At 30.1% G+C, this 14,470-nt stretch overlaps 2 protein-coding genes across 9 annotated transcripts in view; one reads left to right on the top strand and one right to left on the bottom strand.

The window, feature by feature from the left end:
* LOC124951247 (polyamine-transporting ATPase 13A3) overlaps positions 1–3,774 on the top strand; it is a 36,818-nt gene extending 33,044 nt beyond the window's left edge. Inside the window, exon 13 of the mRNA XM_047499375.1 lies at positions 3,463–3,774. Within this exon, the coding sequence (XP_047355331.1) occupies positions 3,463–3,612 (150 nt within the window). The 3' untranslated portion in view covers positions 3,613–3,774. The remainder of the gene's footprint in view (positions 1–3,462) is intronic.
* Positions 3,775–6,447: 2,673 nt separating this feature from the next.
* Positions 6,448–9,261, bottom strand: LOC124956192. Of its 8 annotated transcripts, none has more exons than XM_047511787.1 (4): positions 8,930–9,261; positions 8,592–8,788; positions 8,052–8,234; positions 6,448–7,193 (listed from the first exon to the last, which is right to left on the bottom strand). In XM_047511787.1, the coding sequence occupies exons 3-4, from the start codon at positions 8,224–8,226 to the stop codon at positions 6,868–6,870; spliced, it is 501 nt and encodes a 166-aa protein (XP_047367743.1). In that variant the 5' UTR covers positions 8,227–8,234; positions 8,592–8,788; positions 8,930–9,261; the 3' UTR covers positions 6,448–6,867. The 8 variants fall into 8 exon arrangements, with proteins under 8 accessions (XP_047367743.1, XP_047368002.1, XP_047367819.1 ...); XM_047512046.1 differs by having other exon boundaries at positions 9,114–9,259; XM_047511863.1 differs by having other exon boundaries at positions 8,585–8,788; positions 8,930–9,251.
* Positions 9,262–14,470: the final 5,209 nt, after the last annotated feature.

Below are 14,470 nucleotides of genomic sequence, written 5' to 3'. Positions count from 1 at the left end.
CAATAAGAAATCAATGTTACAAATACGAATGTCTACATTATTAACTCAATTATAACAAGACTATAAGATTTACGCCTTTAACTCATAGTTTATATAAATTTCTCTAATAATGAGGAATCTTCAAGCTATTTCTCGAAACTTTGCCTCGGAAACATTATATTAGGAAGTCGTACTTGCTAATTCCCATCGAAAGTTCCTACACAAAAGTTTATTTTCCACAGAATGCCGGAATTAAACGAATGAACATTTTATTGGGAAAAATGCGTATGCGTAGGATGCATTTGACGTATCCAGATGCACATATGTATATTCTTTTATATATATATATATATATAAATGTGATTTAAAAGTCCGACAAGATATTTGGTACTTGAATAGTAGACAAATAAATGTCCTAAATGATGACTCAAGTCAACAGTACCGGTTTTGCTGTAATATTTAAGAGAAACGAAATCGTCGAAACTTTCGCAAATAACTTACGAAATTATAATAGCTATTGTTTCGGAATTAACTACTTCTTTTTTTTCCTTATTTTCTTTTTTCCTTTCTTTCTTTCTTTTTTTCCTTTTTTCATTTTTTTATTTTTTTACTACTTCTTTTTTTTTTCTTCTTCTTCTTCTTAACACGACCAATTTTTGTCCCGCCAATTATAGAACTACATAAGGCTATTAGTTACGACGACCATTCGTAGCAGAGCAAAGATCCGAGCGTTCTCCTTGTCCGTCCATTGTCCGCTCGAAAAGGAGCATGAAAAGAATGAAAATGAGAGAAATTTCGCGAGACTCTTTCGAAAAGTTACGACTACCTACCAACGCAATATATACACCGAGTTCTTCGTCAACATCGACTCCCGACATCGTTCAATCGATTCGACATGCCATGTATTACGTACAATCAAATTTGCCACACATTTATTTTATTTATTTATTTGTTTTCTTTTTTTTTCACATTTCCGTCCTCCGCCTTGCGATTTCGTTGCAAGTATTATTCATTGAAAGGTACAACATGTGAATTAATTTCCTTACATTCGATGCGTTACATCTTTGTTAAACCACGTAAGAGTAATTCTAATTAATCCTTACAATTATCCAGGTCACTTTTTCTTTTAACTTTATGACATCGCAGATTATATCATTTCAATTATTATATAAAAGTTTCAAAAAAAGAAAAAAGAAAACAAACGGTGAAAGTTCGACAAGAAGGATCAATTGAACAAAAAAAAGAAAAAACAAAAAAGACAAAATACGAAGAAGTAACACGATTTTGCCTGATAGAAATGCCAGTGAAATCAGATAGTATCTCAATATTTGCTTTACGTTATCCATGGACAAAACGCCTTCTAGTTTCAATATCATAACTCCGAGAATGACGAACAAAAGTATATATCAATCTTCTTCTTCGACTTATCCTTGAATCGCATAACACTTATTAATAATATTCTCTGGAAATATTTCTTGAGTGAGTATTCGTTTTAACACATAATTTATCTACATGTAACGTGTTTTAAAATTATTGTATATGTATTGTTTATAAATTCTCAAGCTTTCTAATCACGTTAGAACATTGATTAGAAACGAGAAATAATAATAAGTATTGTATGATAGAAAACAAGAATGTCTATTAATTTATACTTTTATTATGATTAATTTATATTTTTATTATAAAGAAAATTACAAAAATCTGTAAAAAATTAATTCTTGCTGATTGAATTAATATAATTTTCAAACGTTCATATAACATTTACAGTATAATTATATATTTATTATTGTTTTTTATTTAAGCAATTTCTTTATATTCGATATTTCATTTAATCAATGATAACACGAAATTAGATTTCTATTATATTACGTCCGCCCATTGATTTCATTTCTTTTTATACGCGATAAATTGTACTCACCGTTTACACGATGCTTTTATACGCTCTCCTTGTTTCGCGCTTGCGATTTAATTTTACGTGAACAGAAAATATATTTTTAATCTTTATTGAATTTACTTTGTTGTCGACAATGCTTAAAGAGATTTTCAGTGAGTTCTTTGACTTTGAGCCAATTAAAAAGAAAAAGTTGATTGCCTAGAAATACGATAACGACAACGAATAATATTTATTTTGATTTTCATACAATCTTATGATATATTTTATGAACCTATGCGGAATAAATATTTTCATAATTTATATATATTAGATTTTCTCTGTAGCATATTTTTTTTTTGTACTGGTAGTCTTGATCATTTATGCAATATTTATCCACATAAAAATAGCTTCATAACACGAATACTTTGCATAAATCAAGGAATGAATGTTTTATGATAATATTTCTATTAGTATATTAATATTATAATACAATAATATTTTTCTTATATTATTACGATAAATAAATTGTATTCCTATTATATATTTATATGATCGCGATGGCGAATAATATATAAAAAATAACAAAATAATATAGATACACAAATATATATCTATATCTAGATATAGATATATATATAGATATATATTTGCATATCTATATCTGATATCTATATAGATATCAGATATCTATATAAATATCTATATTTGTTATCTATATAGATATTTATACAGATATCTAATATAAATATCTATATATCTATATATACAGATATCTATATGAATGTTGAAATGAATCTATTATTTTGTTATTTTTAATTAAAGAATAATAAAGAGACTTGACCCAAATGTTCCTTCAATTACGTGAATCACATACACATTTGACCTGGGTGGATCATTGCAAAACGAACTAAAACGCGTTCTCGTGTTGCGCGACGATGTTACGCCGATGGAATCGACGAAGAAAGTAAGAGCGTTTCTTGAAGAGGAAGTCCTGGATTTAGGTGACGTTTATATGGGACGGGCGAAAGCGTGTCAAGATAAAATTATATATTCAGAACGTAGACGACGCCAGAGATTATTCGCGACTACGACAACCATTTTTTCCTTGTCTCATTTTATTTTTTGAGAGATCATTTTCTTTCAAAATTCTTTCAATTTGTTTTTGTTTTCTTCAACTATCTCATTGATACTTTAAATCAATAAGAATATATCTCTTTCTTTCAGCTTTTTCAAATAACCCAAACAATCTGCCATTGCAATCACGAAAATAGAAAATATGTGCTAATTCTATTCCAAGATGATGAAAGCGAAAGTGAATGACGGTTTTAAATATGCGTAATAAATAACCCTCTCTCTCTCTCTCTCTCTCTCTCTCTCTCTCTCTCTCTCTCTCTCTCTCTCTTTCTCTTTTTCTCTGTCTTTCTCTCTCCTTCTTTTTCCCGTTTTCCCTTTCTCTCTTTCTCTCCCTCTCTTTTTATCTCTCTTATACAATAGATGATAGTACGATGATCGTAAATCAGAAATGAAAGAAAAATACATATTTATTGAATAATTTAAATATCTACTAATCTCACAAATATGCACCAATAATTGAATGTTTTCTTCGTTAGGAAGGTGGAGTGATTGCGTTTAGAGGAATGCCATGTAGCTGCAAGGTGCATACAGCAAAAAAACTGGGTCGAAACGGAGAGCGAGATCATCGACGTTCCTTTTATTTATATAGACGCCTCTCTATAGGTCGGCAGGCGTTCGAGTGCTAGAGCAAAACTTTCTCCGTGAACTCGAAAGTCCAATGTCTCTGCGATCGTATATATTTATAATGTATATATGCATGTATATACGTATGATATACATACATATGTAAAACGTTATGTAGGCATCTTGTACGATTAAAAGATCGAGTTTTGAAAATAAAAAACATAAGAAAAAAGAAAAAAAAGAAAAAAAAATGGAAAGAATCGCGAATCGCTTTCGAAAAGTATATCTTTTGCATATATATTATTTGCATATGAATTATTTGCATATGTATTATTATTTCATTTTTTCTATTGAATTTATTTCACATTATTTCACAACATTCATTATTATTTATTTTTTTTTACAGTTAATTAATTAAAATCGTCAACAAGCGAATCAATTGTTTTTGTATTCTTCCTTCGTATATCAACAGTTCGTTCAATTACGGAATAAAATTCAAACTACATAATATTTAGTCTTTATTAAATGATCGAACTTGTTAAACAAATGACGTAGGTAACGCGTAATAGGGGCGATAATGCAACAAAATGCTTGAATGTGAAATCGTGAGTTAATGAGAATACATTATTCAAGTCTTCCTAATGATAGAAATAGTCTGGCAATAGGACGAATCTAATTTCTACGATAATTTGGATAATTTCTACTCTAATTTCGAAATTTTCTGATGTCAATCACAAAAATTCATTATATGTTTGAATTTAGAGTAATTTAAGATATAATCATTGCCATCGTATATATCATATTTCTATACATAGATAATGGAACGATATTTTATTTAATTATCTATAAATATTTTTGAATGAAATTAAAATTTCTTTTCTTTTTGTCTTTCTTTTCTTTTTTTTCTTTTCTTTTCTTATCATTTATCGTTTATACTTTCTGTTTATTCTAGAAAAGCCTCAAATCACCTACGCTATAAAGTTTTCCGATGTCGTATTACCAATGAGTAGATATCCTATGCTATGTACTCATTGAAGAGTCAAATAATAATTGAAGCTACATTCAGACTAATAATTAACGTATGTACAATAGTAACAGCTTTGATACGAGATCCAAAATACTGAGGTTGACTACGAGTATACATTTATTTTCAGCTATTTGTACTTGGTAATTAAAGTAAACTCATGGCGGTCCTTGTTCCAGACAGACTAAAGAAAATAGAGAGAGATAGAGAGAGAGAGAGAGGGAGAGAGAGAGAGAGAGAGAGAGAGAGAGAGAGAGGATTATTAAAATCAAGTTCAATCAAATAGTATCATTATTAAACAACGAAGATCGTATTTGTAAGACAATCATATACTGATAATATTACTCATATTTTTCTAATTCGAAAGGAGAAGGATTAGATGAAAAAAAAGAGTTTTAAATTAAAAAAAAAAAAATAAAATAAAATAAAATTAGAATAAAATAACAAAAAGCAAAAAATTTCCCTTATGAGAAAGAATCGTAAATGAAAGTTTCCGCGTTCATATGTGATGATTACCATCCGTATGTTCACGGTGACATCACGAAAAGAGTGAAATCTAATCGGTGACCTCGCGTGTTGTCTGTATGTGTACCAACGTCATCCGGTATAATAATCGTCGAACGATCGAATCGTCAAAGGACATCGACTCCGATGTAATGTCGTTAATTTCAGGTTTCAAGTTTTTATCGTAAATATTAATTAACGATCATATATAAGAAATATATATGAGATAAAAAGCCGATTATTTGTTCGACGTACAATATTAATAGAGAGATATGATTTTATTCATAAAAATAAATCGTTAAATCGGTGAATATGTATTAATTTAATATAAAATACTAAATAACGAACAAGTTTAAATAGGAATGAAAAAGAAAGAAATTTCTATATACGGCTTTCAATATTTCTTTTTAATATTATGCATACATATTTATCTAGTTAAATTTGTTACCCATGAAATTTGATTTCAAGATTGATAAAAGTATGATCATCGATGATCCTACGTTTTTCGTTTCGAAGTATAATGGGTGGAAAAATCGGGAGACATTTTATGTATATATGTTTATATGCATATATGTTTATATGTATATATATATATATACATATACATATGTACATATATATATATATATGTACATATATATATATATGTACATATATATATATGTATATATATATATATATATATATATATATATATATATATATATATATATGTGCTCCCTATCAAGCGATTCTACTACTATACGTTTAAAGAAGATTTTACTTTCTCGAAAGCACGTGAGTAAGTGAGAACAGGAGCCAGCAAGTTGCTCTTCTTACTTTCTCTCACGGATGCTTCAAAAGTAGGTCCCAAATAGGATTAAGAGTTCCTCGAAGGATTCGGAAAACAATCCCTAATCTTTACTAACCAATTAGGCAAAACAACTTTTCTAAAGATTTTCTCAGTATTGACAATTCTTAAAAGAAATGAACAGAAAAGAGAAAAAAGGAAAGAGAGAAAAAAACGAGAGAAAAAATTCTTAAGATAATTTTTGGCATTACAGAAGAAATCTCATTACTAACTTTCTAATTAATATCTAATTAAGACTCTTTCGCAGCGGTCCAATTATCATCCTCTCAGGAGATCTTTGTCGTGCAATATAACGAGAACGTCGTTCTTTTCACCGAGACAAATTACATATATGTAGACGTCTATTTTCTCATTTAAAAAGACGAAAGAGAAAAGAGAATAGATCTAGGAACGTATTATAAAAGAAAAGAAAAGAAAAAAACAAAGGAAAAAAGAGAGAAAAAAGAATTAAGGAAGTTGTAATACGTTGAAAAGAAATTTCGTATATTTTCATCGAAGTTATTTCATCTTTCTCACGAGTTATATATCTACATATGTATACATATACACATATATATATTTATTGATATTATTATATTTTTTTATGTATGTATATATATATAAACATATACATATACATTAAATACATTTTATAGGAATAAAGTTCTATTTATCTACAAATTAAACAGAAAAACATCAAGCTCGTCGTGATTCGTCCAAATTGGATCGAAGAAAGAAACTATGAACACTCTCTTTCTCTTTCTTTCCATGTCTATCCAATGAGCTTTTGTTATTGAAAATGTGTGTCTTAGGTAGTGGGGGTTTGACAATTTGTTTGCTAATTTTTATTGAAAATTTAAAGAGAGAGAAAGAGAAAAGGAAAGAAAAGAAATCACTTTCGTTCAAGTAAAAGAGAGAAACAAATAAACGAATGATCCATCAAGATAAGATAATTCAAGCTTATTGAAAGGAAAGAACTGGTCCAGCTTCCAAGTCATCTTGTTGTTCTTCTTCTCGTAAATCCTCCCGTTGATTTTGCCTCGCTTCAGCTATTCGCCGAGCCTCGTCGACGTACTCAAGAACGGCATCGAGACGTTCCAAAGGATATTCCGAATGATAGATCACTCGTTGATCTTCGAGAGATCTTTTACCATATCGACTCCCCAGGAAAAACATATTATTTCTTGGCACAATCTTTACTGGTCTTGATGGTTCTGCTGATATCTTTGACTCGCTACGTCCATATCGTCCATTCGTATGATAGATCGCTGAACGCTCGAACCGTACTATTTATCGATGAAATTAAAAACACAATGTTGTTAATTATATATTTATGTATATGAGCCGTTAATTTTGAAAGTGGGGCAAGTCCATTTTATGTTATTGCTAAAAAAACTTAAATGAAAACATAAATTTTATGTTAATTTGTAACAAGAATTAGCTTTAACTATTTTTTTTTCACAAAATAGACTTGCCCCACTTTTAAAATCAACGACTTATATATATATATATATATATATATATATATATATATATATATATATATATATATATATATATATATGTATATATTTATTTGACTTGAAACTATAAAGTATTGAAAATTTTCATCTTTGAAATTGTAAGAAGAGAAAAAAATCGTGTTACAGATTTGTTTTCAATAAAAACGTTATTTTTAATAAGTAAATAAAATGCATTTAAAGTCCTTTCACTTCTTTGTTGTTCGATCATCTTACTAATGATTAGAGAGAGAGAGAATGAGAGAGAGAGAGAGAGAGAGAGAGAAAGAGAAAGAGAAAGAAAAACTTTTAGTAATGTCTTATAAAAATTGCTCGATCGATCTTACCATTCTTGAATGGTTTGATTTACTCCGTTACGAAACGTAATATGGATTAACCGAAAATAAATCAATTAGTATCGTATATTTCTTATCGTATATTTATAATGATAGCGAAGAAGAATTCGAACAGATCGATCATAAAACTTATCCAATTAATATTTTAACAACGTTTAATTTATTTTATAATGAGAACAAAAGAAATGAAGAGATAGAAAATGTGATCAACTAATGAAATAAAATCCTACGGTGATTGGAGACAATAAATTGAGAAGATGAAGATTGAACAGAAAGACCAAATGCTCACCTGGCACGTCCGCACGTGAAACATCACGTTTGCCGTAACGAGATTGGAGACAGAAATGTTGGCCATCAGTGGCCTGCACGAGGCTCCAAACGGCGCACCCGATCCACAGGCACGTTATCAATTGAATACTACCGAAGGTCGGCACCATAAATGATCTTATCCCACGAGAGTGCATCTTCGCACCTGCGAGTAAAATAATAAAAGATTTTTTTCATTCGATCGAATCTAATTTACTTACGCGAACATCTTCGTTTTTATACTTTTGAATCGTTCGTCGATCAATTTTGTCGAGACAGTTATTGATTGAAAAGAAAAAAAAAAAAAAAAAAGAAAGGAAAAAAACAAAGAAAAAGAAAATAATATGAAATTCGTATTGATCCTATTTCTTTAATAGCTGTTGTACGATTGAAACGTGGTATCGCAAAGTGTTGATCGATAGAAGATCGATTATTGAAAGCCCTGCGATCAAATGTTCAATTAAACAAAAAAAAAAGGTAATCTGTGTTTTATAACGTTTTTCGATTTATTATTACGTAACACCTTCACCAACGTTCCTGAACGTCCCAAAGCTTTTCGAAACGAAATTTATAATGCTTTCTCGTGATAACTTGTCCCTCGTAGATATCACTTGTTAATTGATTTCTAATCTATAACTTGATTAGATGATTGTTGACGTTGCCGGAAGACAAATTGTAAGCCGGTACGATCTCATTACCTTCGAAGAAATTTGATCTTTTCTACGAGAAAAGGTAGATAAAGGATTAAGACCAAGTTAGGACAAGTTAAGATCAAAAAGAAAAAAGAAAAAAAATAAGAAAAAGAAATGAATAAAAGAAAAAAAGAAAAAAGAATTTTCCTTCGAACACACGCACTCTTACGTTGTTCGTTATTTGTCGTTTCGATCACGTCGAATGATTGACATTATTTCTTCATTTCCGCGAAATTTAAAAGATAACTTTTGCCATCGTAAAAATAATCGAATATCGAGAATGGAAGGCAGAAAAAAAAATAGGAGAAACGCGAGCACCGATAAGAAAAACTCTTTCACCCTTCCTTGAATACCTCCTCTCACTCTCTGTCTCTCTCTCTCTCTCTCTCACTCTCCCTCTCTCTCTCTCTCTCTCTCTCTTTCTCTCTCTCTCTCTTTCTCTTTCGCGGTTAGGGGTGAACGCGAATGCAGAAAAGCGAAATGCAGGTGAAGCAACACGTAGAAGCTACTGTGGTGTCCCATGAGCCGCGAAACGCTTTATATAGTCTCGCCCGGCCACCCACGAGAGAATCCACAGATACCCTCCCTGTTCCACCAATCCGGCTCGAGCTCGACACCCTCTTCGTTAACCATCGACATATCTACTTTTTCTCTTTCTCTCTCTCTCTCTCTCTTTCTCTCTCTCTCTCTCTCTCTCTCTCTCTCTCCCTCTCTGTCTCTCTTTCTCTCACTCTCTTTCATTTTATCTATCTATCTATTTCTCTCATCCTCTTTCTCTCATTCTCTTTCTTTTTTTATCTCTACCTTTATCCAACATTTAAACAAAACGATTATCACCCCCATCCACTCGCTCGGAAAGCCCTCGCTTGAAATGTCGTGATTTTCTCCCTCTCTCTCTCTCTCTCTCTCTCTCTCTCCCTCTCTCTCTCTCTCTTTTTCTTTCTCTTTCTCATTCATCGAATCATGATCGTGGAAAATGGATATGATCATATTCACCTGTTAAGTACTTTTTTTTAAATCATCAATAATTTATGAGAAATTCTGTTTACGAAATATCTTGTAACAAATGATACCTGATGTATTTACGTATTTCCTTATGTATAAAATAATATATGTATCGCTCTCAAACGATATCTCATCAAATTACAATGGAATGAACGTTTTTTCTTTCTTTTTTACATTATTTTTTTTTTATTGTTTGTTTTTATTTTTATCAAGTGACACGCGTTCAAATACGTGCATTGGAATTTTTTCGATAGTACTAAGCTGAATATATTGTTTGGCTTTTACGATTGAAGAATATTAGAGAAAAAAAAATTAAATCAATAAAATAAAAGGAAGGAAAAAAAATTCGCGAGCAATAACATCGAAAAGATTCCATCTGATGATAAATGGAACTATCGCTTATGGAGATAAGCATTATCGCTATTTCGATTGTCGTATAATCATCGTATAATCAATTGATCTATTAGAAAATCTAATGGGAATTTGAACGGATATGTGAAAAAATTATTGTTGCGGCAATCAGAACGATTCGTTGACGTTAATTACATCTCATTTAATGCTCGATTACGAGCACGCAATGTGTTCTCGATCGAGAGTATAAAAGAGAGACGATTATCGCCTCGGGAAAGTCAATTTTCACTTTTATCTTCTTCGAAATTATTATATTGTATTCGAATTATTATATACCTACGAGGTAATCATATATCTACGTATTTTATGTAGTTTCGAATAACAGATTAAAGAATATAAAATTAAAAATGAATAATTGATAATAATTTTCATGTTATTTTCTTCTTTTATTTATGCTCTCACATACATTTGAATATGTTTATGAGTCTGTACTCTTTACATAACACATGTATTACCATTAATAATTACAATTAGCTACCGGTACAACATTAATAAAAATATAAATATCTTCGATGGCTGACTTTTACGTATAAAACATTCTGGCTTTTGATCATTTAAAAAAACAAAAGATAGTAATATTTTTCTGATAAATATTAATTATTTATTCTGTCAATTTGTTAAAGGTATAGTCATAATCGATGATTATAATTAATAAACAAGAAAAAGAATAGATGATCATCTTCGAATCCGATCGTTGTAATTTTAAATAACTGGATATTACAGTCGGCAAAAATAATCTACATTTCCATGGATCAATAGTAAACATTTCGCGTAAAAGATTACATTTTCTCTCGGAAACATAGGATATCTCTTGTAAATGGCTCGATTTTTAACAACATCTCGAGAAAATACATGAGCAGTAAAGACAATATACCTTTTTCTCCTCTACTTTGTCTACCTTAATTTTCTTAGTTGTAGGGTTGGATAATGAGTGTTCACCCTTTTTTTAATCTTCCTGCAACCTCCGGGGTACGATCAGTGAGAGTAAAAGAAACGAGAAGCGAAGAAAGCAAGTAGAATATAAGCAACAAACAACTATGAATCGTAAAAGGTTCTTACGTGAATAAAAAGAAGACAAAAAATAAAGAAAATGAAAAGTTAATCCTTTGAGGTTCTTAAATACTCTACATTTTGTTTTTATTTATTTATTTATTTTTTATTATTATTATTATTATTATTATTTTTTTTTTTTTTTTTTTTTTTTTTTTTTTTTTTAATTTATATTCATCATTATTTCGAAAGAGCTAATAAATTTCTTTTCTTATATTCTTTTTCTTTTTCTTTTCCCTTTTTTTTTTTAATTCTCATTCGATAGCGTTCCCATTTTTTCTTTCTCTTCTTTCCTCTTTATACTATTATCCATTATTGAAATAATATATACTTATGTATAAGATCGTAAGAAAAGAATAACTATAACGCGAAAGCTTTCAACGTAGATAATCGAGATACGTAGAATACGTGCGTTAAATCTTTTAAAGCATTCAAGACAAGCATCGGCAAGCTAAGAAATTCACATAGGGTGATTTAGTCTCATCAAGGATACGTTATGTACCATAACGAAACTTATGATTAATGAAAGACAACAAGAAAGGCTTAGAGATTCGTCTGATAGATCAGAGGAAGAAAAAATATCTATGAACACCTTGTACTTAGGTATATTAATAATGTTTTGGTGTAGGAAAGGGTAAAAGGGTAAAAAGAGAAAATATAAATAGATCTTTTTGCTGATATTCACAAAAATCGTGTTTTTAAACAAAAAATAATAAATTGAATTCCTCATTACAAGATTGTCTTAATCTAATTTATGTTTTTTCTTTTTTTTTTTCTTTTTTTTTTCTTTTTTTTTTTCTTTTTTTTTATCAGAAAAAATGATATTTACGATAAGCCTACGCGAATATCCCAGAATATTCACGAAAATCCGTCTTGACGAATGAAAAAGTTTCTACACAGAGACATTTTGGTTAATTTCTGAACGTCTAAAATAATTAGACTAAGACTAGTTCGATTTGTTCGGACACTAGCCAGATCCTATCTTAGATTCTTCTTGATACTTCTTGCTTTCCGTGAGCAACACCGTAAATAAGATCACCGAGATCAAAGTTCTTCAATTACGTTCGAAATACGAGCGGACATTTCCTTTCGGTTGGATCGTCTTTTTATGTTTTTTTAGTTTAATTTACAATATATTTATATTTATAAAACATTTTTCCTTTTCCTTTCTTTTTTATAAAAAAGACGTGTTTGTATATATATATATATTTTTTTTTTTTCAATATCACGAGAAAGAAAAAAAAAATAAATAATTGGACGGACTTTCGATAATAAAATTAATATTGATGAAAAATTAAAATATTTAATTTAATACATTTAAATACGGAACAATTCGGTCGCACGTTTAAACGATCAGAACGTATATAAAATATCGACCACTTAAAAATTCCTCGTTTTCGTTTAATACAACGAACAATCGGTAATCGTTATCTCGACTTCATTATTACCTATTGTACTTGACGCTCAACGTCAAAATTACTATCGTGCCGAAAGGGACCATAAATTTCAATAATACATGATATTGCGTTAACGATTCGATCGTAATTTTCTTTGAACGTTACCATGTAGGTATCACAAAACGTATCAAAAGCCGAGGAAAACGAATTGAAAGAAAAATAGGGGAAACACATGACTTCAACAACCCTCCCGACGTTATCTTTTCAGCGAAACTTTCTAGTCCGAAAATGTCGATCAACGAGAAAGAAAAATCCACAAAATGGGTTATCGTTACGCATGCTATACGAGCTTCGAGTAAAAGAGAAAGAAAGAAAGAAAGAAAGGAAGAGAGAGAGAGAGAGCTTTTGTTTCCTTTCCCATACGTATCGGGACATAAAATCGTTAATTTAAATCTAGTACATACTACATATCACGGGACGAACAGAAGATTTTCGAATTAATCGGATCACGTATTGTCCGTATTTTTATTCGAATTTCCATTCGACCGTACTTTATATTTACGTATTATATAAAATCTACGAACATACGTACTTACGTAGTACTACGTACGTGCGAATATATGTATAGTGAGGATACACGCACATATATATATATATATAGATAGTTGGATATTATTTATATAAAAGAAACAAATTAAACAAAGGTCAGTTTTTCAAACGAGCAATCTTTTCAAAAAGTTAAAATCAAGAAAATATACATAAAAATATTCAAAGGAAACGTTTGAGCAAGCTCCCTTTAACGATGAGATAATTATAATTAGTGAGTCAAAAGGAAAACGTTGAAAAGTAACCAAGCCCCTCGACGACAGCTAATCTAAACTGCGTTATTTCCATTTCACACGGAATGCTAATTAAATTACATCATGTGTTTATGAAGATTATAAACGTTAGACGAAATATCGTTGAAATTCTACATTCCGTTTTGTCTTTGAAAAGTTTATCTTTTAGTCTGAAATTCATCTTTTGTTTTTGTTTTTTCTCTTTTATTTTTTCCTCTTTTTATATCTTAATTAAAAAAGTGATATAAGATAGAGAAAATTAGTTTGCGGGATCGTTGTTTGATTCTTCGAAGTATGTAAAAAAAAAACGCAAAAGTTACGTTTTCCAAAAGTACGTAAGAAAATTAAGATGAAAATCGGCATTTAATATTCTCATATGCATGTAGAATTTTTCACCTCCTATGGGAAATAACACTCCCTTCACTTTTTTTTTAAATATTCAACCGAAGTACGGCGACATTGCGAAACGATTAGACAACTCGCTACCATGCTCGTGTAAAGCTATTAGCAAAGCTTCTCATAAATTCGGCCTAGAACCAACCCTCTCTCTCTCTCTCTCTCTCTCTCTCTCTCTCTCTCTCTTTCTTCACCCCTCTTTTTTTTCTTTCTCAACTTAAAATAATTTTTATCGATTTTATATGGACTTTTAATCCTTCTATTTTATATCTTTTCGATTAATTCCTTTCCCAACGCTAAAGATGAATGAAATAAGAGGAAGTGCCAAATTATGCAAGAACACGAAACATGAAATTACGGTATCTAGCATATGCTATATAATACGATGATATATCGTTGTGATGCTTCTTATTGCGAAATATATATATTTTTTTTTTTCTTTTTTTTTTTCTTTTCTTTTATATGTACATATGTTCGTATGTACTAACATCTCCCCACTTCTAAAAACTCGTTAAGCGGCGATCGGTAACGATCGAGAAACGTCAATAGATTAATCTAATCTAAATCGTAGAGATACGATAACTGAACATGTCGATCTTATCTACGACTCTT

The sequence above is a fragment of the Vespa velutina genome, chromosome 1 (assembly GCF_912470025.1).
Source record: "Vespa velutina chromosome 1, iVesVel2.1, whole genome shotgun sequence".
Lineage (NCBI taxonomy): Eukaryota > Metazoa > Arthropoda > Insecta > Hymenoptera > Vespidae > Vespa > Vespa velutina.
Note: the sequence above shows the minus strand (reverse complement) of the source record. Positions and strands in the feature narration are given on the sequence as shown.

What these genes read in the sequence shown, in the direction of transcription:
- LOC124956192 (XM_047511787.1), bottom strand. Translation starts at nt 8,226, where the DNA reads ATGCACTCTCGTGGGATAAGATCATTTATGGTGCCGACCTTCGGTAGT. An exon ending in TTCACGTGCGGACGTGCCAG is followed by an intron (nt 7,194 to 8,051) that starts GTGAGCATTTGG and finishes ATCGATAAATAG; the next exon opens with TACGGTTCGAGCGTTCAGCG.